Source organism: Lepidothrix coronata, unplaced genomic scaffold, assembly GCF_001604755.1.
Source record: "Lepidothrix coronata isolate B3197 unplaced genomic scaffold, Lepidothrix_coronata-1.0 Scaffold156, whole genome shotgun sequence".
Classification (NCBI taxonomy): domain Eukaryota; kingdom Metazoa; phylum Chordata; class Aves; order Passeriformes; family Pipridae; genus Lepidothrix; species Lepidothrix coronata.
In genome coordinates, this window is record NW_016690336.1 from 1,214,237 (window position 1) to 1,238,321 (window position 24,085).

General features: G+C 54.4%; 3 protein-coding genes across 4 annotated transcripts; all 3 read left to right on the top strand.

Moving 5' to 3' along the window:
- The first annotated feature begins 2,398 nt into the window (after positions 1 to 2,398).
- Positions 2,399 to 5,276, top strand: FASTKD5 (FAST kinase domains 5). The gene has a single exon (XM_017828984.1). The coding sequence runs from the start codon at positions 2,636 to 2,638 to the stop codon at positions 5,060 to 5,062; it is 2,427 nt and encodes an 808-aa protein (XP_017684473.1). The 5' UTR covers positions 2,399 to 2,635; the 3' UTR covers positions 5,063 to 5,276.
- A 919-nt stretch (positions 5,277 to 6,195) lies between these two features.
- UBOX5 (U-box domain containing 5) lies at positions 6,196 to 19,175 on the top strand. 2 transcript variants are annotated; one of them, XM_017829031.1, is made up of 4 exons: positions 6,196 to 7,651; positions 8,881 to 10,063; positions 12,832 to 12,990; positions 19,055 to 19,175. In XM_017829031.1, the coding sequence occupies exons 1-4, from the start codon at positions 7,598 to 7,600 to the stop codon at positions 19,090 to 19,092; spliced, it is 1,434 nt and encodes a 477-aa protein (XP_017684520.1). In that variant the 5' UTR covers positions 6,196 to 7,597; the 3' UTR covers positions 19,093 to 19,175. The 2 variants fall into 2 exon arrangements, with proteins under 2 accessions (XP_017684520.1, XP_017684519.1); XM_017829030.1 differs by lacking the exon at positions 19,055 to 19,175 and adding an exon at positions 14,921 to 15,771.
- Positions 19,176 to 21,349: 2,174 nt separating this feature from the next.
- Positions 21,350 to 23,217, top strand: LOC108504261 (vasotocin-neurophysin VT). The gene is made up of 3 exons (XM_017828994.1): positions 21,350 to 21,545; positions 22,088 to 22,289; positions 22,964 to 23,217. The coding sequence occupies exons 1-3, from the start codon at positions 21,426 to 21,428 to the stop codon at positions 23,128 to 23,130; spliced, it is 489 nt and encodes a 162-aa protein (XP_017684483.1). The 5' UTR covers positions 21,350 to 21,425; the 3' UTR covers positions 23,131 to 23,217.
- Positions 23,218 to 24,085: the final 868 nt, after the last annotated feature.

Genomic DNA, 24,085 nt, shown 5'->3' on the forward strand with positions numbered 1-24,085 from the left:
CCAAAAAGTGACCGTTTTGTGCTCTGACACCATAAACTGGTGGAGGGGGGGAAATCCCTTTTGTGTCCTTCCTCCATCCCAGGCGCAGGTTTTCACTTCAGGTGTTGGCCAGAAGTAGCTGTTTTACCCCCAGCATTCCATAACCCCCTCATCCCTCACACATCCCCAGGAGATTCCATCTGCCCCGTGGCTGTGGGGGGAAGCCCAGGGTGGGTTCTGGGGGGTGGTTTTCAGTGCTGCCAAAAGTGTTCCAGAGGGACCAAAAGCCCTGGCAGCTTTTTGGGATGCTCCTCTATCCCCAGGATGGGTGAGATCCCTCCAGGAATGTTGTTTTCCAGATGTCCAGCAACACTCAGCTCTGAGTGTGACGCTCACACAGAGGTGTTTCCATTCTCAGGGTGCATTCCCAGCCCTGCAGGGCCCAGCTCCAAAACTCCACGGCTTTTTGGAAGTGAAAATCCTGGAGAGGCTTTCCCAGGGGTGGGGAGGAGTTTGGCTGTGCTGGGATGTGGAGTGGGAGGAGCAAGGAAGGCTCTGGTTGCTCAGGGTGGAGGGAGGCAAACTGAGGAGAGGTGTGGGTTGAGTTGGAAGAGAAACAGTGTGGAAACTGGGAATGTCACAAGGATTTGGGGCTGGGGGTGGGTGAAATCATGGAATAATCACTTGGACCAGCCCCTGTTCTTCCAGGATGCTTGGAACTGCCTTGTCCCATCCCAACCTTGCTCCCCTGTGAGGGATCTTCCCTTTTTTTTGCTGGATTTGGAACAAAGGAGGAGGGAAATACTCTGTTTTCTGCCTCGTTTCCCAAATGTGTCACAGCCCCACACAGAATCCATGCAGGACATTCTTGGCAGCCCTTGGGAGCCCTCTCTGGGGCTTTGATTCCCTGGCTTTGAAGTGGGGCTGTTGCTGCTGGGAGGGGGGTGTTCCTGGGAACAGCAGCACTGGATTTCACCGGGAGCATCACCTTCCGCAGCAGATGGAAGTGGTTGTGGATAAACAACCTGCCTCTGGTGGGAAAATAGATAAAGATGCCCAAAGTCAGGCAGGGAGAGGAATTCTCTGGGAAAGCCTTGGCTGGAGAAATGTCCTCTTGTCCAAGATGATTTTTGGAGCCTGATCCAGCCCCTCCAAGAGTCTTCCAGGTGCCCTGTGAGGTGCTGGGTCCCACAGCTCAGGATATTCAGTGCTGGAAGGAGGAGGAGGTTGGAGGGGATGCAATGGGGTCTCCTTTTCCCTGTCTCCAGCATCCATCACCTGTTCCCACTCCAGGCTGGACATCGCAGCCAGGAGAGCCAGAAATGATCATTTTTCCAGTCATTTCTTTGAGATGCAGCCCTTGGCTTGGGTTTTCCTGTCCTTCCCCTGCTCCCCAGACAAGGCAGGAAGGGGCAGAATCTCTCCTGCCTGGCACCATTTGGCTTCTCCTGCTGGGAGGGGACAGTCCTGGCCTCGGAGATGCCCGTGGTCTGTGGGGCAGAGCTTGATCTACACCAGGGGCTGCTTCGAGGTACAAGTAAGGAATTTAGGGGCTGTTGAGCAGCTCACAAATATTTACTGATCATCTTAAAATCACATTGGCCTGTCTCCTTGCACGGTTGTCTCCACAAATCCACATTTTCATTTGCCCTCCAGAGCCTCCTGGTCTCCACCCCAGTTGTTTTTTTCAGCTCCCTGTCCATGGAGCAGAGGGTGGGACACATCCTCACCTGCTTCCCTGGCACTGGCTGCCCAGAGGAGCTGTGGCTGCCCCATCCCTGAAAATGTCCAAGGCCAGGTTGGAGCAACCTGGGCTAGTGGAAGGAGTCTCCCACTCCCACACCCAAACCCACAGTGTTCATCCTTCGCCTCTCCTACCCCCAAAGCTCCCATTTTGCTGCTGAAAACTGAGTTTGCCTGCACCGATCCCACATCCTTCCTCATCAGGAAGCTGAGAAACGATCCCAAATCTGCAGCGTAAAGCTCGTTCCCTCTGGTTCTCAACTCACCATGCTACTTCTCCCATGCTTTTCTCCCACTTTGCTCTGGGGTTTCTTCTTTCCTCCCGTCTCCATCTGCAGGTTCTGGGCCAGTTTTCCCCCCAGTGCCCTGGTTGTGCAGAGACTTTGCTCCTCGTCCTGTCTCCAGGGGCAAAGAGCGGCGCAGCACCCTGGATCTTTGGACGACTCCTCAGGTGGTGGTTGGTGCTTCAGGCCAGGATGACCAAAGCACAGAATGCTCTGTTTGAACACATAAAGCCTCTCGAAGCTGCAGCTCTACTGCAAAAACACGTTTTCATTGTTTAGAGCGAAAGCAAAGCAGTTTGGGTCTCTTAAAAACGAAAAAAACATTTTTATTCTTAACTCTCACAGTCTGTGCCAGGTTGTTTTGTGTCTGCTGAGTGTCAGGTGACACCTGAGTGCCTTGTACTCCAACTTCTGGTCACCTGGGTGCTTGTCCTGACGTGCCTTTGCATGAGGTGATGATCCATAGGGAACCAGCTGCCCCATCCAAGGGGAACTCCGGCGTCTCCTCACTGTCTGTAGCGTAAAGGATAAATTAAAAGGTGCTGCCTGTGAGGTGGAGGCCGCTCACTCTTCATCTGCCCTTTTTTCAGTACCTGGAAGCAGTTCAGAGCCCAGTAAAGTTGTGATCCATGGCTACAGTGCTCATGTGCCGAAGAATTCCAAGGCTGAGCAGGGCGGCAGCGTTTTCGACCACAGCCAAGCGCGAGACCGAGCATGGGAGCAGCAAATGTGAGCAGGAAGAGAAGGATAACCCAGGAACAGCCAACACTGGGAGTGAATCCCCGGCTACAATCCAGCTACTGAACCCCCTGGACTACAGAGTGTTGTACAATCCATCTGCCTATGCCAGAGGCAGAGCTGGCTCCCGGCAGCACCTGGATAGGGACAGTGGCCAGGCCCTCGGTGACACGCTCACCAGCCCTGGCGCTGCACAGGCTGCACAGGCATTCCCTGCTGCCTCTTCCCGAACTTTGCCACCCATCAGGAGAGCCCCGTCCAAGTCCAGGTCCAACACACTCCTCCAGCAGACCATCCTGGCGGCGCTGTCCAAGGAGGAGGCGGAGAAGGAGAAGTGGGAGGTGCACGACTCCAAGGAGGACCCGCGCGTGTTTCAGAAGGGGAGGCCTGAGTACAGATCCCTGAGCTGTGACAGCTCTGAGCCAGCACAGCCCCTCCCTGCAGAGGAAGGTGACTCCATTTTGGACAGTGTGGCTGCGTGTGAGGGCAGCCCGGGATCCATCACGGATCATTTCCAGAGGCTGAGCCGTTTGCCGGCGGAGCGGCGCGCGGGGCTGGTGTCCGAGCCCAGGTTTGATGCCCTGTGTCACTGTGCTGTCCGAGCCATCAGGCTCTTCAGCACCCCAGATCTCATCCACGTTCTAAAGTCCTGTGTCCTCCTGGCCGTCCCACCAGCCCACCCTCTGCTGGACGCGTGCGAGGGCGAGTTCTGCCGGCGGGCGTGGGACATGGAGCTGGAGCAGCTGCTGCTGGTGGCGGATTGCTGGCGCTGCCTGGAGCGCAGCGTGCCCTCCTACCTCAGCATCCTCTTCAGCTTTGCCAACCTGCACTGGAAGGACCTCACCTTGCCCCAGTTCGTGCAGCTCGTTTACATCATCGGGGAGGGCCGGCGGTCGCCCGCGGACTTGGCGCAGAAGGTGGAGAGCGCAATCCTGAAGTACCTGGACTCCTTCACCCTGGAGGAGCTGGGAGCCATCTGCCTGGGGCTCTTCAAGTCCGTCAGCGGCATCTCTGACCACGTCATGAGGAGGATTGCGGACAGGGTCTCCCTGCAGATGGAGGACATGAGCACCTACGCCCTGGTGAACGTGCTCAAGATGCTCCGCTACACCCGCATGGACCACCTGCCCCTCCTGAAGGAGCTCGGGAAGGTGATTCCCGAGCGGATTCCTACAGTGAACATCCAGGGCATCATGCACATCACTCTTACCTATTCATCCCTGCACTACTTTGACGAGGGTGTTTTGGCTGCTGTGGCCACGTCGTTGCCTTCCAAGGTGTCCTACTGCCGGAGCAAAGACGCTGCCAAGTTCCTGTGGTCGTTTGGGTGCCTGGACTATGAACCTCCCAACGAGGAGGAGTTCTACTCCAGCCTGATAAAGCAGATCCATAGAAAACTCCATGAATTTAAGAAGTTTCCAGAGCATCTCCTCACTGCTCTGCTTGGCCTGGCCTTTGTCAAACGCTTCCCAGAGGAGCTGATAGACTATGCCTTGAGGGAGGATTTTGTCCAGAAAACAAGGGGCAGCAAATATGAGCTCAACAAGGACCTGTTCACCCTTGGGAAGAGCGTTGAAATCGAGTGCCCCACCTACGGAGGCAACCGCCTCCCGCCTCAGCTTTGCCAGGAGTTCACTGAGATGGCTTTGAGCTTTGCAGAGCAGGAGATCTACATCAGGCCCGAAATCGTGGAGGCCACGTCCCTCCTGGAGAGCATGCTGGGGGGCCCCGAGTACGTGAAGAACCACATGATCCTGCCACACACGAGGTCCAGCGACCTGGAGGTGCGTTTGGCCACGGACGGACATCCCATCCCCTTCAACTTCAAGAGTCCTGTGGCAGCCAGGAAGCTCAAAGACCTCGGAGTCAGTCTAACAGATGACTTGATGGCTCAGCTTATCAAGGGGAGAGCCCATGGCCGTTCTCCCGTGGAAGTGGAAAATGAAGGCAGGACTCGCAGGCAGGAGAGAGGGGATGAAGCAGGAACGCTGTGCTCAGATGGAGCTCTTACTGCAGGGGGCAAATCACCAGCTGAGCCTAAACCAGGGCGCTGTCCTGGAGCCCCTCCATCCCTCCCTCAGCCTGGGGAGGTGAGGCTGGCTCTGCAGGTGTCCAACAGGAACCACTACTGCTACAGCTCCAAGCGGCTCCTGGGGCTGCACTGCCTGAAGCGGCGGCAGCTCCGGCACCTGGGATACGTGGTGGTGGAGCTGCCCTTCTGGGAATGGTTCCCTCTGCTCCGGCGCTCGCGCTCCGAGAAGCTCAGCTACCTCCACTACAAAGTGTTCGACCCGGCGCTGCTCAGCGGGGCTGGGTAGGGGGGTGTGGGGCTGGCTCAGAGCCTCCCCAGTGCATGCCTGCTGCTGGTTACTGGTTAAACTGGTCTCTGAGTGGTGGGTCAGTCTTTGGCGGGTGCTCTGGGCCTTGCTGCGTGGCCAGTTCTGCTCTGCTCACACCTGTGTGTCCCGCGCTCTCCTTTTGTACCCAGACCCTCAAAGGCTCCCACGACAAATAAAACCTACTAACAGTTCATTTTTCTCTGTGGTTACTCCTTTCTCTGCCCTGAATCAAAGTGGGTGGATTTGGTGGCTCTGTGAGAGCAGGAACAGTGATATTTGGGAGAGAATATTTAGGGATGAAGCTGAACTGGGTGCCAGGAACACACTCATTTCCTCACTGTTCCCATTGCCATCAAGCTCAGGCTGGAGGGCGCAGCCTGGGTTTCTCCTTTAGCAGGACAGAGTGTGGATGCTGAGTGCTCAGAAGATTGGGCTGCTCAGACCCTGAGACATTAATTTCATCCTCCAAGGGCTTTAGTTTGGTGTCCACCACGCACATTCCTTATGGCAGCGGCTCCATAGTCGTATGTAGGACACCAGGAAGCACATTTTGATGAGCTCCAGACAGCCTGATTTGAAATTCCTTATCCAAGACCACAGAGGATTTTGCTGGCATGGAGAAGTAGAAATCACAGTCCTTCAGGTCTAGATTTCACTGCTTCAGTGAAGGATCTTTGTTCGCCTTAGAGAAGGTTCACACTCAAGAGAGAGGAAAAAACACAGCCATGGGTGAAAGCAACTTGGTGACCAATTTTTGCCATGAAGTCTGTAGCAGAACTTTTCAGTAGAAGGGAGAGCAGTGACTCAGACATGGAGAATAATCCCTTTCCTTACTGAGGTGTTGAACCTGGGAAAATAACCAGAGTTGTTTAAGTCTGTCAGGGTCACAAACAGGTAGGAAAAAATCCTGTAAAATATATCTGAATTATCCATATGCCACAGGAGAAGTCTTCAGCCCAGGAAAGAGATGTGAGGAAAGAGAGAGAGAGAGAGAGAGAGAGCTTCACCGGCGCGGACTGTGCCCACGTGGGAGATGAGAGAGAGTTGAGTTGCCATTTTTCACACCACCAGTNAATCCTGTAAAATATATCTGAATTATCCATATGCCACAGGAGAAGTCTTCAGCCCAGGAAAGAGATGTGAGGAAAGAGAGAGAGAGAGAGAGAGAACAGAGGGAGAATCTTGAGTCTTCCCAAGGAAGGGAGCAAAGAGAGTTGAGTTGCCATTTTTCACACCACCAGTGCTGAGGGCTGAGTGAATTTACCACTTGGTAAATTCAGTTTGGCTCAAAATGAACCAGAAGGGGCAGTTTTGAGGCAGAACTTGTAGTTAAACCCTCAGATTTCTCCTCTAAGATGTGGATGCCCAAAAGTCAAACCAGTTTAAAAGCAAGTTTGACCAGTTCCCCACTGGCAGCCTCTCAGACTCAGAAAGTAGTACTGGAGGAGAGTTGGTTGGTGCTTGTCCTGGTCCTGTGTTCCCTGGTGAGGAGCAGGAATTGCTCCTGATGGCTGCCAGACCAAATATTGGGATGGAAGGGCTGCTCACATGCCCTGTTACACCTCTTGTTAGGGTCACACTGCTTTGGTCAAGCACTGGCATTGTAACCTGGCTCAGATTCCATATTGTGTTGGGTTTTAAATGTGGGATTTGTGCCTGGGATTCCACCTCTCTCCTCTCAGATGCAGCTCATTAACTCTGCCTTTCCCTGGCAGCACCGAGGTGCCCCCAGAAGGCTGATTTCATTTGGGCTGAACTAACAACTTCGGCTGAAAATCATTAAAGAGATGCTTGTTCCTGGAGGAGGCAGCGAGTTCCTGATCTGCAGGGCTGCCCAAGGCAGTGACATGTTAAAATTGGGGTTAATGTGAGGTTAAAGCTCTTACCTCACACATAATTTCATTCTTAAAAGGGATCAGATAGAGCCAATTCCAGCCACAATTTTTTCCAATGGAAAACAAGGTGTGTTCACTTGAGTTTCTTTAATGAACATTGGCAGAAGAATCAGCTGCTGGTGTTCAGAACCCAGACATCTCCCTCAGAGCTATTCAATGCCCTTCTGCTCTCCTGGAGGTATTTAACACTGGTTATTAATATTTGTGGTTAATCTTGGCTCCCACCAGCTCCTGTGGCAGGCTCTTGTGCTGTGCTGGTGCTTTGTTGCATCTACAAAACCTCCTGCATCTCTGATAAATTTTCACATCCAGTTGCTGGTCTGTCCATATTTTTTAGTTAAAGTAGCCATTTTTTCTCTGATGTTTCTCCAGGGGTTCACCAATCAATATTAATGTGATTTTTTTTTCCAATCCCCTCTCTCCACCACAATCTTTGGGTTTATATTGGCTTAACCTCCTGGAATCAGATCTGAACTGCATTTTAGGAATTCCCAAGCTCATCCAGGCTCCTAAACATGTTTCACTGTTCATGGATATTCACTGCCTTTATTTCTAATTTATTTTTTTTTTTACAAGCTGAATCTGATGCTCAGAAAGTGACCCCTCTCCAGCTGCCAAGATGGTCATAAACGTCTGTCTCCCACAGTTCAAGCCAAGAATTCACTGCAACAAGGTAAAATAGTGATGTGGGGGTTTTTAGGGAACGGGGGAGGGATGGAGGGATTAGATGGAAGTGACTGGTTGGGGCTGGGGAGGGTTCACTGTTCCTCTGGGATAATTAACATCACTGCTCTCGTGTGGCACCCAATAATTGTTGGAGGGGAAAGCCCTAATTTTGCAGGATCTCATAACCAGATGGTGTTATGTGCTATCAGGTGTGTGTTCTTTGACCTGAGATCCCTTTTTCCTCGCAGTATTCCAGCTTTCCCTTTGTCCAGTGGAACACACAGCCCTTGACAGCATTTGCTGAAGTTACTTTCCAAGTACTTCTGTTTTCCCTCAGCACGTCAGAATCCCTTAAAAAAACCCTCAGTTTTAACTCAGAGCTATTTTTTAACTGTAAGTCTCCACAGCACCTCTCCCCAAAATCCAAGACAGCCTTGGATTTGTAAACACTGTGCTGGTTTTGCAGCAGTAGAGGTGTGACCATCCCTGCAGGTGGTGTGTGGAGAGACCCAGCCAAGCCATGGAGGTTTGGTGTCATTGTCATGATCAAGCCCTTATCAAACAGGTGGAATAAATAGATATCCCTTGCTTTTATTTGTTCATTTAGCAAGTGCTGCAGATTTCTTAGGCCCCAGAGCTTCCAGGAAAGGGAATGGGTGGAGCCAGCCTGCCCAGGAGCAAAGCAGAGGGTGGGATTGGATGTTCTGGGAGACTGGAGATCCAGCCTGATTTGGGTTGGTCCCAGAGGCTGGCTGACCTCCAGAGGTTTCTCTGGGATCCTGTGCTGATTCCAAGTGCATTTTCACACAGCAGGAGAAGCTGGCATAAGGAAAAAGAGGAGACTCTCATGTGAAAAGGAGACTGAAAGAGGAGATTCCCATCTCCTCACACACATCTCTGTTCCCAGCCACCATCTCCCACTTGCTTTATTTCACTGACCCAGCCAAAACCACAAACCATCCCTAATTTTCCACTCTTCCAGCAGTTAAATCAGCTCTGCCCGTGGCTGAACAGGTGACAGAGGCTGCAGGAAGCGAGGATGGAATCATGTGGCTGGAGGAGGGTGGGAGTGGGTGGGAGCAGGGATCTGCTGCCTTGTCTCAGCTGCACATAAACCACAGTGCAGTGTTGCCTTTTGTTTGATGTCACCTTGAGAATCTACCTAAGTGCTTGTGAATTTAGTTTTCCTTTGATTTTCTTGCTCCAAACTAAACCCAGTTTTCTCCTGGGACACAGATCTCTGCTGATGGCTACGAAGTGGAGAACCTGATCTCCGAGGACCTGGCCAGGAGGAACCGCGGTTTCCGCAGCGAGTACTTCATCAAACCCCCGGTCCACGTCACCATCTCCTTTCCCTTCAACATCGAGATCTGCAGGATTAACATCGACATCTCCTCTGGGGGGTACCAAACCTTCTCCGGGCTCGAAGTTTACACCTCTACCTCAAGCCACAAAACCTCTTGGCAGAGCCCCGAGGGGCCCTTCTCAGGTCTGGCCGGGCAGCCTGTGTCGGACAAAGACACTTTCACACTGGTGGGCAAAGCTGTCCTAAAGAATCAAAGCAAAGTGACTTTCGGCCACAGAGGCTTCAAGCCGAGGCCTCCCTTCCATCAGATGGAAAATGTCTTCTCCTACCCCGGCTCCGTGTCCCAGGACCTCTGGAACAAAGGCCCCGCCTCGCTCAGCAACGTGTCGCACCTGAAAATCTGCATCACGCACGTGGCGGGGGGCGGGTTGCCAAGCATCAAGAGGCTGGAGGTGTGGGCACAGCCTGCCAAGTCCTGCCCACAGGAGGTGATTGAGGGTGTCTTCCAGGTGGCCTCCCAGTTCCTGGCCCAGGACGCCGGCGGCCTCAAGCCGGAGCTGTGGACGCCGATGGAGAGCGACTGCGTCCCCTTCAGCGCCGGCGACAGCGAGCAGCACACCCTCCGCAAGCTGGTGGACGTCGTCCAGGACATCCCCGAGGAATTCCTGGACCCCATCACCCTGGAGATCATGACTTTCCCCATGCTCCTGCCCTCCGGGAAGGTGATCGACCAGACCACCTTGGAAAAGTGCAACCGGAGCGAGGCGTCCTGGGGGAGGGTCCCCAGCGACCCCTTCACCGGGGTGGCCTTCAGCCAGCACTCGCAGCCCCTACCTCACCCCACCCTCAAGGCCAGGATAGACCACTTCCTGCTGCAGCACAGCATCCCTGGCACCAACCTGCTGGGGAGGGCTCATTCCTCGGAGACCCTCGTGCCCTCTTCCATAACCATGTCTTCTCTGAAAAGGAAAATGGACTGCCTGGACCAGGGCTCCCTGCAGCCGCCCTATTTTTCTGCTACAAACTTACTTGTCTCCTCTACCTCAGAGAACAGTGCTAAAAAACTGAGAACTGACAGTGACTCCCACCTGACCCAGATGGACTGTTCCACAGGTATCGTGGCTCCCTCGGTCACCTCTGTTTCTTCAGTGTTGTGACAGCCTGAGGTTGGGTTTTCAAATCAGGAGATTTGCTCCAGCATGGATTCCCATCCCACCTCTAGGAAGCTTCCAGCCTGTGGATGGGTCATTTCATTCACCTCTCATGTTACCTGTCCAGTGTGTTTCACAGCCCCCTTGTTTGCTCAGGTCACCACCTTTCCCTTTTAGTTTGGATTTCCTTTCTCCTCCTCCCTGTCCATGTGGAGGCAGCATTTTCCTCACTGTGCTGGTTGGAAGTTTCCTTATCCAGGGTGATTTATTATGTCCTGCAAAAACAGGAAGAGAAGTGTCTGGGGGTGATGGCACAGGGAGTCCTGACTGTGCAGATCTTATCCTGAGGAGGGAGCTGGAGAGGAAAGCAGGAGTGGGATGCACTTGGAACCAACCATAGCAAGGGAATTGCAGGCAGTGCTGCCTCCAGAGCAGGGAGGAGGGACAGCCCAGGCTGGGAGAGACTTGCACAGGGTTTGCAGGTGGTTAAAGCAGAAAACCAGGTAGGGACTAAATTAGACAAGGGATGTCACTTGTGGCTACAGCAGAAGGAAGGGGGGACTGGTCTCCTTTTATCCATGCTTTTCTCAGTGATTTGGTAGCAGCACTGCTGGGAATACAAAACATTCTCCAGTCTGGAGAAAAGGAGGCTCAGGGGGGTGACCTTGTTGCTCTCAGTAACTTCCTGACAGGAGGGGGGTTGTTCTCCCAGATAACAACCTCAAGTTGCACCAGGGGGGTTTAGGTTGGATATTGGGGAAAATTTCTTCACGGAAAGGGTTGTCCAGCCCTGGCACAGCTGCCCAGGGCAGTGGTGGAGTCCTGAAGGGATTTAAAAGCCATGTGGATGTGGCACTTGGGGACATGGATGATCCAGCTCTGGGGGGATGGTTGGACTCAGTGATCTCAGAGGGCTTTTCCAAGCTTAGCAATTCCATGATCCTGTGATCCATTTTGCCTTGTCACAGGAATTCCTGAAATGTGTTGGAGTTGCTGTGCAGCTGTTACATGGCTCTGACTGCTGCACACAGCAAAGCTTAATCTTCTCTGGTGTCATTAAACTGAGTTCCTGCTTGGGGTAATGATCCTGCTGGAGGAGGAAGGGGAACTTAAGCTGGGAAGTGGGAAAATAGATGGCTTTAGCAGCTCACATTTAGGTGAGGCTGAAGGGAGCAGCTGTTCCTGTGAGGCTCTGGGCTGAGCAGGAGGTGTAAATACAAGTATGTGGGTGTCTTGTGGTCACACATTGTGTGATCTCCAGGCAGGTAAGTCCAGTCCTCTTGTATTCTCTAACCTAGTGGTCTAAAACATCTCAAAAGGTGGCCCAGAGCTTCTGGCTGCTGGGACCTGCCACTGCCTTCACCTTTCTCCCAAATTGCCAAAAAAAATGTTTTGAGGGAAAAGCTCAGGCGGTGGTTTGATTTTAAACAAATTCCTTGGTTGAAAATACTTGTTGTTTGGTGGTCCTGGAAAGGGCAGGGAGGAGTCAGACTGCACATTTCTGCTCTGATCCCTCAGTCTGGAGCTGATTCCCTGGTTTAGGAGGAATCATGAGTTATTTTGGTTGCAGGGGTGTGTAACAGCTCCTGTTGGGATGTGCCCAAGCCCCACAGGAGCAGGGCCTGCCCTGGGGGTCCTGGATCTCCTGGGGGAGCTGTGACAGTACATAAATAAAAGCACAGCCCAGGGAGCTGTGCTTCAATGTGTCATCAGCCTTGATTGCTGGGGCAAATGTGCAGCACTAATTCCGAGGTGTTCCTCTGGGAGGTGATGGATTTAACAGAATTAGTGATGCAGGCAACATTCTCCCAATGCTGAGCCTTAATTAACTGTGCTGTCGGAATTGCACAGGACGAGGCGCTGCAGGGAGGGTCCAGCCCTGGGCCTTGGGATCACAGCTGGGACAGAGGGGAAAAAACAAGCCCCACAGATTTTATCAGCGGTTTAAACGTTCTCTGTGAGCTGCATGGAGCAAGGCTGGGAGCGCTGGGCTGGGATCCTCAGGGAGAGGGCTGAGGGAGGGCCTGGGGCTTCAGGGAGAAACAAGTGTCTGGGTTATTTGGGGTTTTGCCCTTTTTTAGACCTGCAGATGCCCACAACTCCTGACAGGAGGGTGGAGCCAGGTGGGGGTTTGGTTCTTCTCTCAGGTAATAAGTGACAGGACAAGAGGAAACGGCCTCAAGTTGTGCCAGGGGAGATTTAGGTTTGATATTGGGGAAAATTTCTTCACTGAAAGGGCTGTCCAGCCCTGGCACAGCTACCCAGGGCAGTGTTGGAGTCCCCATGCCTGGAGGGATTTAAAAGCCATCTGAATGTGGCACTTGACAACATGGTTTAGTGGTGGGCTTGGCAGAGCTGGAGGAACAGTTAGATGTGATGGATTTGGAGGGCTTCTCCAACCCAAAGGATTCTCTGATTCTGCATAAGTTGGCACTGGGACACCACAGGAATGTCTGGTTGTAATCCATAGGGGTTTTCACCTTTAGGACCCAAAGGAGATAAGACAGTCCATCCTTATCCAGGCACCTGGGTGGGAAAAAGACACCTCTCAAGAAAACAAGTGCCAGGGCTCCTAAAACCCTGAGTGTCGTCCCAAAGGTTCAGAGCCAAAGCAGCATTTCCATGGCACGTTTTTTTTTCCCAACTCCCACTACTTGATCTCTTTGCAGAGCACGTCTTTGGTCTTTGTGCTGCTCTTTGCAGAGCTGGTCTTTGTGCTCCTCTTTGCAGATCTGGTGTCCCACGAGCAGAAGCTGTCGGAGAGCTTGGACACTGCCCTGACCTCGGCCCTCAGCTCCATGCCCTCCTTCACGGCCAAGCTGATGAAGAGCCAGCAGCAGCCAAGTGAGGGAGGCTGCAGCAGCTCCTGGAGCGTGGGCACAGTCCTTGGTAAGCAGCAGGTGCCTCTGGATCACCTCTGGGAGGTGTGCTTCTTCAGACCCCAAAATATTACCTATTCAGTACAGAAATATTACATTGTCTCCCAGCAGGCTTTACTTCACAATCTTTCACTATATCTCAGCAGTGCAATGGTTTATTCTCCCACCTTGCTGACCCCTAGAAAGTGTATGTTGTTGTCCATGCCCAGAGTCAGAGCAGGCTGGGACATGACTCCTATGATTTTCCCATGTTCTTGGCTGTCCCGTGTCTGTGCTGCCCAGGGGTGATCCAGGATGTGTTGTGCTGGGACACAGTGCTCAGCCCAGCCTTCTCCAGGTTAGTACAGACTGTTCCCAGAGCTCTGCAGTTTGGGCTGAGTGGCTTAAATGTTGCCTGAGAGCTGCATGGAGCAAGCTGGGAGCTGTCACGTGGATGGGGAACGAGTCTGGTTGGAGATGCCGCTGGAGAGGTGTAAATCCAGCAAATGGTGCAGCCTTTCAGTGCTTAAAGAGGGCTTGTAAAAAAGGGGAACAGCAGCTTTTTACACAGGCAGATAGTGATAGGACAAAGGAGGAATGTTTTTAAACTAAAAGGGTAGGTTTAGATTGGATATAAGGAAGGAATTCTTGGTTGTGAGGGTGGTGAGGTTGCCCAGAGAAGCTGTGGCTGCCCCTCTGTCCCTGGAACTGTCCAAGACCAGGTTGGACAGGGCTTGGAACAACCTGAGCTAGTGGAAGATGTCCCTGCCCAGGGCAGGGGGTGGAACTGGATGATCTTTGAGGTCCCTTCCAACCCAAACCATTCCATGATTCTTCGAAATCCCTGACCCTTAATAGGACCAGGCTTCCTGACCCTTAACAGGACCAGGTCCCAGCAGCAACGTCACAGGCCAACCAGCCACGTGTGTGCCCAGAATCCCATCAGGATTGAGTATATGAAAGCCAGGCTGCCCAGTCCTCACTGTCTTCCTCCCACCTGCTGCCTGGACACGCTCATCCAGCTGTGTGTGCATTCCCCAAATTACCTCTTTGGGACTCAGGGAAGCACTGAACCTTCAGATGTCCCTCCCCAGTCCAGTGCTGGCTTCCCTTCCGCTGTGTGAGGCTCTGCCAAGAAGGAGGTTCAGAAGGACCAGCTGACCCCATGGAAGGACCAGGGCTGTCTGTCTGTCTGTCTCTCTCCCTCTCCTCCTCCCTCCCCCAACAGGTTTTGCTGTTCCACAGTGACATTCAGTCAATTAAGCATTTTCGTGTCCCCTGTAAGATCGCTGCTGTTTAAGAGCTGACTGAGTAGACCTCGATGGGTCTTGTGTGACAGGAATGCAAAGTGATACCTAAAGCATTCCAACTGGGAATCACTGCTTTTAATCCACGTTGGAAAAGCAGGAGGGAGGATGAGTTAAGTCTCAGTAAAAGTGAAAAGCCCTTTCTTACAGTCATCTGTCCTCAGTTAAAAGCCTGAGGGTGTAAGTGCTGACGTGATCCAGCCTTCCCTGAGCACAGCCTGCCCTGGAAGCTGGACCATTCCCTTTCCTTAGGGCAGTGACAGAGGAAAGAGGCACAGTCCTGAGCCATGAGTGCCCTGTGTCTGCAGGAATTGGGGCCCTTGGCTCTTGGGCAGGATTGGGTACAGAGGAGTGGCCCAGCCTGGACTTATCACCCCCCAACAGATCCACTGCTCCTGTCCCCTTTTCTTTATAGACTTAAGCTGCACCAGGGGAGGTTTAAGTTGGACATTAGGAAGGGTGATTAGATGTTGGAACCGGCTGCCTGGAGAGGTAGTGGAGTCCCCATCCCTGGAGGTGTTTCAGGGAAGCCTGGAGGTAGCACTCAGTGCTCTGGGCTGGGTGACGAGGCTGGGATCGGTCACAGGCTGGACTCGATGATCCCAGAGGTCTCTTCCAACCCGAATCACAATCCTGTGATCCTGTGATTTGCAGAGCACGGCAGGAGCAGCCAGACCCAGGGATGCTCTTCCTGCGGCAAAACCTTCTCCTCCTACTTCAAACCGGAGCCCATTTACCAGCTGCCCTGCGGGCACCTCGTGTGCCGGCCCTGCCTGGCCGAGCGGCAGAAGGCGCCGTCCCCCATCCAGTGCGGGAGCTGCAAGAGGTCGGCAGCCACCCAGGACGTCAGGAGGGTTCACTTCTGACCCCCGGGCTGCCGGGAGGACGAGGACGAGAAGCTGGTGCCGTTCCCCGTGGATCCGCCGGAGCATCAGCGGCCCGCAGGAGGAGCCGGAGAGCGGAGAGGACTCGGTGTTGTGCTTGCGGAGTAGCGGGGGTGGGGGTGGGGGGTTAGAGCACCGCGCCGGAGGATAACAAAAGCCATAGCTTCTTTATCAAGGAACGTGTATTTATACAGGACTGATCTCCACCCGCCCTCCCACCACCTCCCCGTGGCTCAGTGGTTTAGCTTTAGGTGCCTTTCGGACCGCGAGTGCAGCTTCCCTGGGAGCTCAGACCACACCTCTGACGAGCAGCCCCCTTCGGTTGTGGAGCAGGAAAAGTCCTTGTGAGCGACAACACGCAGAAGCTCCTTGACTTCCCCCCCTCCTCCCCACTTCACCTTCTCCTCCCAGAGCACATCCTTCATCCTGGAATCCTCCTCCATCCCGGAATCCAGCGGTAAGAGGCCGTGGTTAAGGTATGAGGAGCTGGCAGTGATCTCACCCCTGCTCACACCAACTCTTGTAGAAAAGCCATCCCATCCCACCCGACATCCCTCTCGGTTTATGTCGTGTGACCAGACCAGCTCCAGGCTGGCTGATAGACATTTAAGCCTTAATAAAATGTTTAAAGTCAGGTTTCTCTTTCTGGCTCCTAATTGGTCTCATTGTGAGGCTTAACGATGTCGTGGAGTGAATCTCTGTGCAGTGAAATCTCTGTGCCGAGCAGGAACAAATGGGCTGGAAAAAGCTCAATCAACACACAGACCTAAGGGGTTGAGAGAGGTTGTGGCAGCAGCCTCATGGATCATAGGGTTGAGACTCAAACACCTGCACCCCTGGGGGTCTGGGCTTCAAAGAGCTGCTCAGAGAAAAGGCAGAAGGAAAATGGCTGGGATATGTTCCATCCTGGATGTGCCGGGGGGGTCTGGTGACAGCAGGGGGTTTGTCACCTTCATAACCCTCTGCTGTTGGCACTTAATTGGTAATTCCTATATCCTGGTTGATGTTCTGGGCCATAAAGAGCCTCCAGCTGACTCAACTCACCTTTGTCACACCTTTAGTTGCTCTCAAAAAGCACCTCAGCAACTTGTGGTGTTCCTGACACAGGAAGGAGCTGCTCTTCCACTGGAACACGGCGTTGTCCTGGCACCACACGGATCCTGCTCCCTGTCTGCGTCAGCAGGAGTTTATGGCCTGTCTCCACTAGGAGCAAAAATAGAAAATCCCGCATCTTTAAATAAGAAACTCTTAGAGAACAGGCAAAAACTTCCAAAAAATCCCACAATTCAGAGGCAACAAAATCGACTTGATGCAGTGGTGTTGTCGTGTTTTCAGTGAGCCATTTAGGGGTGATTCAGCTCTCACACCTCCCCCTCCACATGGATCTCCAGGGAAGGGAGGAGGGTGGCTGCTGCAGGAGCTCACAATCCACACAGCTGTCACCTTCTCCAGCGCTAACAAAGCCTCTGGATGCTTCCAACAAAACCCAAAGCCACTGGCTCAGACAAGTATCTCCACTGCCCAAAAGTTCCTTGTGATATCCTGCTGGGCAGTGATCCAGGCAGGAGCCATCTCCTGAGTTATCTCCAGGTTCCCTTAGTTCTGGTGGGGAGGGAGGGAGGGACAGGGAGCGAGCAAGGAGCAGAGGTTGGAAGGGACAGTGGTGTTCGGACATCAGGTCCCTCCCCTGCTCAGAGAAGGGCTCATTTCCACCTCATATCAGGTTTCTCAGAGCCTTTATCCCCCAATTTCTCCTCCTCTTAACTCTATAGGACCCTTTGCAGCAGGTTTAACCTGCTGTGTCCCTTCTTGCTGAGGATCCAGGGGTGAGTTTCCCTCTGTGCCCACATCTTGGAGCTCACTGAAGGACCCGGTGTCCCAGCTGGGTGTGAGGCCCCCTGACCCAGGGCACTGAAACCCCCGTGGGCAGCAGGGACCTTCTGCACCCCGAGGCGATGGGCTGGGTGGTGGGTGACACAGAGCCAGGAATTCCCATGGGTTCCTCTTCCAGGACCCACAGCAATCCCTCTTCAGCTCCCACACAGACACCACCAGCAAATTTATTCCCGGCACCAAGCCTGTCTTCTCCCCAGGAGGAGGGGAATGGCCTTGGATTGAGGCTTGAGCCATTTCCTCTAATGCTCTCTGAGCATTTTTCGGATAAATCCATCCCTTGTTGGTCTCATGTGACCTTCTCATGTGACATCCATATCCCAGTGGGATGGATTTGGAGGGAAAGGGCAGCAAGGCAGCACCCCAACCAAGCTTGACTTCCTTTAAAGGAGCATCAAAGCTGTTTTCCCTCTGTCCTGGGAGCAAAGGAGCATCTTTATCCTTGAACATGAAAAAGGCAGGAGGTGCAGGACCCCCCTCTCCACCAGTCCCCAGACAAACCCCCCTGAGCCATGGGGTGACAGTGACACGTTCGTGACAGATCCATTTGAGGATCATTAGTCCTCCCAGGCAGGAGAAGGGAGCTCTCCCTTGCCAGCCTCACCTGCTCCATATTCCCAGTGCATCAGTGATGTGTTCAGGAAGTTTCTCCTTCCCTGCTGCATCCATGGCAAAGGCAGGAAAATGCACAAACCGGCGAAATTCATCCATTTTCCCAACACTCTCTAATTTATCCTGATTAAATGTTGTCACTCTAATTTATCCTGGTTAAACTTTGGCACTTGGAGCTCCACGTGCTGCAGCCAAGCACTGTGACCTCCATCCCTTCTCCAGCCTCTGGAGGGGCTCACACAAACTTTGTTGGAGTCATCAGAGCTAACGAACCTCTCACTGTTAATGGTGGATGGGGGAGATTTAGACTGGATATTCAGGAAAATTTCTTCATGGAAAGAGTGGTCAGGTATTAGAACAGGATGCCCAGTGTTGTTGCTATTTTTTATATATTTTGAGGAAAAGAGGAAATTGCCTCAAGTTGTGCCAGGGGAGGTTTAGGTTGGATATGAGGGAAAATTTCTTCATGGAAAGGGTTGTCCAGCCCTGGCACAGCTGCCCAGGGCAGTATTGGAGTCCCCATCCCTGGAGGGATTTAAAAGCTGTGTGGATGTGGCACTTGGAGGACATGGCTTAGTGGTGGCCTTGGCAGTGCTGGGGGAACAGTTGGACTCGATGATCTTAGTGAGCTTTTCCAACCTTACCGATTCCATAAGCTCCATGGCTGAGCCCCTCCGGCAACCTCAGCCCCTCTGCTGGTCTCTACAAGAGCTGGGGCCGTGTTTTGGCTGAGCAGGGGAGTGGATTTGAGGGTGCTGCTCCCTCTCCATCCCGTGTCAGCCCTTTGGGGCTTCCCTTACTCCCAAGGGGATCTGGGAAAAGGATGGCAGCCACTAACTGTGCCAACGAATGCCACGGCACATGTCGTTAGGAGATCAGCGGTAACGAAGGGGGATCCTCTGGGGCCCTGGGAAGAGCCTGGGGAAGAGCAGGGATGTGGCAGAGCAAATCCAATGCTGGAGACACAGAGAAGGGACCCTGGGGCTGCTTTGGGGCCTGGAGGATTTGGGGCATGACTTTGAGTAGCCCCAAAGTGTTGACTGGGAGCAGGATGTGGGATGGGGGTCCAGCATCATCCCAGGTACCAGGGAACATCAGAGCCCAGCAAGGATATTCCCAGCTGGCTCTGCCCAGCCCTGTGAAACCCATCACCCTGAGATCACTTGTACCATGACTCACCTCATGTGACCCCAATATTTCCTCCCCCAACCCCCCATTTTCATGTTTTCCACCCATTTTTTCCTCCCCGTTCCCTCCTCGCCCTCCCCTTGATTCCCGTAAGTGATTCCGCGTGGCGGCTGCGGAGCCTCTGCAACTTGGAAAAACATTTTATTAACCTTCCCTGACTTTAAAGAGCATAATTACATTTTAATCTCATATTCCTGCGTTATCATTCCAGACACAGAGTCATTTGGATGCAGATCATTCCCGGCTTAATGTAATTTTACGATACAGTAATGAAGAGACGGAGCAGGAGCGCGGAACACCCAATTTAGAGCTGACATTTGGGGTTCTTTTAAAGAAAAGTTTTCCCAGCCGAGGGCTTTTGCGTCCTCCTCGGCCCTGCAACGTAAGTGGGTTTGGGCTCCCGCTGTGAAGGGATGGATTTGGATGGGGAAGCATGGCTGGTGTTTTAATAACATGGGTCATTAAATCCCCCACGGCCGCGCCACGTGGGTGGTTCGGCGTCACGGGGCAAATTTGGGAACTCGCCGCTCCCCTGGTCCCGGGGAGAACTGAGTCAGGGGCTGCATTGCCTTCATGGCCCTTGAGGGGAGGAGATCACTCTCATGTTACCCAGCAAAAAGCCCCAAAAACCAGGACTGCCAGCCCCCGGGGTTGATCCATGCTCCAGAATCACAGGAGCCGGGAGCAGGCTGGGCCCCCCAGAACTGCCAAATAAAAGGCTTCCCCCTCTGTGCCTCAGTTTCCCTTGGGGGGCAAAGCAATGCTCTGGGCTCCAGTCCCCACCAGGACCCCTCCCTGGTTCCTATGGAGCTTTTTAAAGTGTTCTGGTTTTCCAGGTGACAGCAGGGTCACAGTTTCCTTTGGGATGCTGGAGCAGAGCAGCCCCCTCCCCACCCAGAGCACACCGGTCCTCCTTGCTCCAATCAGGGCTGAGCTGCTCCAGGGTGTTGATCCAGCAGAAAAGGAATGTTAACAAGGGGAAGAAAATGAGGAACACTAATGGGGGGGGAGGGAAACCCACATTCAGCCACCCCAAGTGACATCCAGGCTGATTTTGATGGTTCTCTGCCTCAGTTCCCCACCTTTGAGCTCAGGGTACGAAACCACCCCAGAGGCTGAGCCACAGCTGGCAGCACCCTCACATTGCCCACCCTCCCTCCCAGCACCCCCAAACAAGCCCCTCCTGATCATCATGAGCCAGCATTTTTTGGGGGGGAAGGAGGAGGTGGGTGCTCATAGGGCCCAATTCCCCTCTGCGTATTAATTCATGTTGCTGAATTTCACGGCGCCCTCAGTGTTGCTGGGAAAGGGATCTGGGACCATCCATCCATGGCTGGATGGTGAGGGGAGGGGGGGTTGTTGCTGCTGTTTTCCCTGTACAGATGTTTCCCACAGCCCTGGCTTCCCTGCCTTGTCTCTTGGAGAAGAGGTGGAAGAGGAGGGTGAGCAGTGGGTGGCACTGATGGGTCCCTTGGCTCTGGCAGGGTCCTGCCCTGCACCCCAGTGCTGCAGCCCAGCCCCTGGGTTTTGGGATGTATTTGTGCACCCCAGGATTCTGCCCCAGCCCTGACACCATCTCTTCCCTCAAGCATCCCCTCCCAGAGCAGCATCAATCAAACAGCATCTTCCAAAGCAGCATCCCTCCCAAAGCAGCATCCTTCAAATCAACATCCCTCCCTAAACCAGCATCCTCCAAAGCAGGATCCCTCCCCAAACCAGCATCCTCCAAACAAACAACCTTCCCCCAACCAGCATCCCTTCAGACCTTTTTTTATAATAACATCCCTTCCCAAACCAGCATCACTCCCAGACCAGCATCCCTCCAAGACTAGAACCCCTCCCAAAATCTGCATCCCTCCAAACCAGCATTGCTTCCAGACCAGCATCCTCAAAACAAACAACTCCCTGTAAACCAGCACCTTCCAGACTCTAATCCCTCCCCAAACCAGCATTACTCCCAGGCCACTATCCCTGCCAAACCTTCATCCCTCCCCAAACCAGCATCACTCCCAGGCCAGCATCCCTCTGAAACCACCATCCCTCCCAAAATCTGCATCCCTTCAAACCACTATCACTCCCAAACCTGCATCCCTCCTAAAATCTGCATCCTTCCCAAACCCACATCTCCTGAATGAACATCTGTTCCCAAACCAACATCCCTCCCCAGGCAGCACCTTCTAAATTCGCATCCCTCCCCGGACAGGCATCTTCTGAAGGAGCATCTCTCCCTAAACCTGCACCCTCTCATCCAGGTCCCCTTCCCAAGGACTGCCCATCCCAGGGCCAGCAGCTATCCCAGAGCTGGCACGTGCCCCTCGGAGCAACAACGGGTGGAATTCACCAGCCCCGAGAGCTGCTGCACTGAATCATCTCAATTACAGATTCTCTTGGATGCGATTTGGTGAAAGGAAAAAAAAAAAGAGAGAGAAAAACACAACAAAAAAAAACAAAAAAAAACAACAACCCATCCCTCTTCTTCCTCCTCCTCCTCCCCTGGGAAGGAGCGATGGCAGCATAAAAGGAGCTCTCCCAGCACGGGGCCAGACACAGCGCGAGTGGCACAGCCCCGGGCACCCTCCACCATGGCAGAGCCTTCGCTGCCCCTCTCCTTCCTCTGCCTCCTCGCCTTGTCCTCCGCCTGCTACATCCAGAACTGCCCCCGGGGCGGGAAGCGGGCGCTGGCCGACACAGCCCTCCGACAGGTACGGGATGGATGGATGGGATGGATGGATGGGAGCCTGGGGCGCGGGATGGGGCTCTGGAGGGGGCAGAGCGGCCCTGCGGGGTGCGGAGGCTACTCGGCACCTGTTGGCACCGCTGGCCGTGCCACACTCCCCGGAGCAGCGAGGGTTTTTTGGGATGGCTGGGGGACGTGCCCAAGGGTGAGTGGCGGAGGAACGAGCACCCGAAATACTGTCGGCACCTCGAGGAGAAGCTCAAACTCGGCCGCAGCAAAGCATCCCGCTGGATGAGGGGAGCAGGGGGACAGGAGGACAGGACAGCGCGTGGAGAGGGGACAGGGAGGACATGAAGGGCAGTGGGGACTCCCCAAAGTGGGGCCAGCGCCGCAGCATGGCAGGGACAAGCCGGTTCACCCTGCGCCAGCGTGACACCTCCAAAGGCTGGAAAAGGGGATGGTGGGGAGCTGCTTTCTAACACAAGAGGGTGTAGGGTCCCCCCTGCAGAGGGTCCGCCCCTTATTTTGGGGGGGGATACGGGGGACTCAGGCAGCTCCTTCCCGCAGTGCATGCCCTGCGGCCCCGGGAACAGAGGGAACTGCTTCGGGCCCGGGATCTGCTGCGGCGCCGAGCTGGGCTGTTACCTGGGCACGGCGGAGACGCGGCGCTGCGCCGAGGAAGACTATCTGCCTTCCCCCTGCCAGGCCGGGGGGCAGCCCTGCGGCTCCGGGGGCCGCTGCGCCGCGCCCGGGATCTGCTGCACCGCCGGTAACGGGGCTGCTGGGACCGCTGGGGTGGTGGGATGCAGGGTTTGGGGTGTCTGGGGACCACGAGGGGGTCGCAGGGGCGTGGGGCGGAACTCAAGTTAAGCCTCGTCTGCTGTCGGGGTTTTCCCTTCCAAAGGGGAAACTGAGGCGGGGAGTGGGTGCGGTGTTGGCCCCGTTTGGAGGCATTTTTGGATAGTTGGATTCAGGGAAGATATAAGGAAGGAATTCTTGGCTGTGAGGGTGGGAAGGCCCTGGCACAGGTTGCCCAGAGAAGCTGTGGCTGCCCCATCCCTGGAAGTCTTCAAGGCCAGGCTGGACAGGGCTTGGAGCAACCTGGGCTAGTGGAAGGTGTCCCTGCCCATGGCAAGGTGTGGAACTGCATGATCTTTGAGGTCCCTTCCAACCCAAACCATTCCCTGATTCTAAAGGATGGGTCTCGGAACTCCTTCCCGACCCACCACCATAAGCTTTTTCCCAGTCAGGCACATTCAGGCTCCCCAATGCACCAGGGAAAAACCTCGTCCAACCCCATTCCTGGTTAACGGGGAGGCACAAAACTGGAGCACAAGCTGTGCGGGGGCCCCCGCTGCCACCCACCCCTTCCCCACCCATAAAATAAACCACCCGGGGTCCTCAATAACCTGTTCCATCCCCACCTTTTGCCTCCCGCTGAAGACACGTGCTCGATGGACTCCGCCTGCCCGGACGAGGGCGGGGACGGGGCTCAGGAGGAGGCGGAGAAGAACCTGACGGTGCTGGACGGCTCGGCTGGAGATCTGCTCCTCAAGCTCATGCACTTGGCGAACCGGCAGCAGCAGCAGGGCAAGCTCCCCGTCCTCTGAGCCAGGGCATGGGGCGACTCCCCCTACCCTCGCCGACTCCCCCACCCCGGCACTGTACATACGAGACCCAATAAAAGTCCTCGTGCACTGTGGTGGCTTCGTCCTGGGCGCTGGGGATGGGTCACGGGGCTCCAGGGGACCTGTCTGGGGATCAGGGATGGGGGTGTTGTGGAGGGGTTTCATCCCCCTTCCCCAAATCCCCGAGGAGAACGGGTGGTTTGGCTGAGCTGGGTGCAGGATTTGGCCTCGTTCTTGCAGCAGGAGCGCTCAGGCAGAGCTGGACTTTGGGATCTGGCTGTCAAGTCCCTCCCAGGACCCCCAGCAGCACCCAAGGGTGCTCAGCCTCCCAGCACCCCCAGCCCCGGGAGACTGGGGATGTCTGGGATGTGCCACCATCACGTTACCTCTTGGCCAAGTCCCTCTTTGGGGTAGATTCGGAGTCTTGTTGCCTTCAGGAACCAGCACATCATCTACTAGAAAATGATAAAAAGCAAGAAAAAGCACCCAACCCCACCCCCACCCCCCCAGAGCAGAAAGGTTTGGGCTCCCAGCTCCAAATACCCCCTTGGGCTGGTGACATCTTTCCCCATCATCGCTCACCAAACTGGTCCCCTCTGGACACCGACAGGCAGGATCAGTCTCCCCGTTATCCCACCGTCACCCCCTCAGATTTGGGGTACTGTTGTCCCAACCCCCTTCCCACTCTCTCCCAGGTCTTACCCAGTGGTCTCCCTGCTCCGAGCTCTCTCCTGGCTGGGACTGGCCAGAGCACAGGGGACAGCTGGTCCTTTATAGCGTCCCCGAGGGAGGTGGCACCTCCGAGGAGGTGGAGCTCCCTGACACCGGCAGGATCCATCCTGCCAGCTCCCAGCACCGTGCCAGGGGGTGCAGGATTGATCCAGCCCCTGCTCCCTGCAGCCAGCACCTCATCCCAGTCCTGGGGATGTGGGCAACC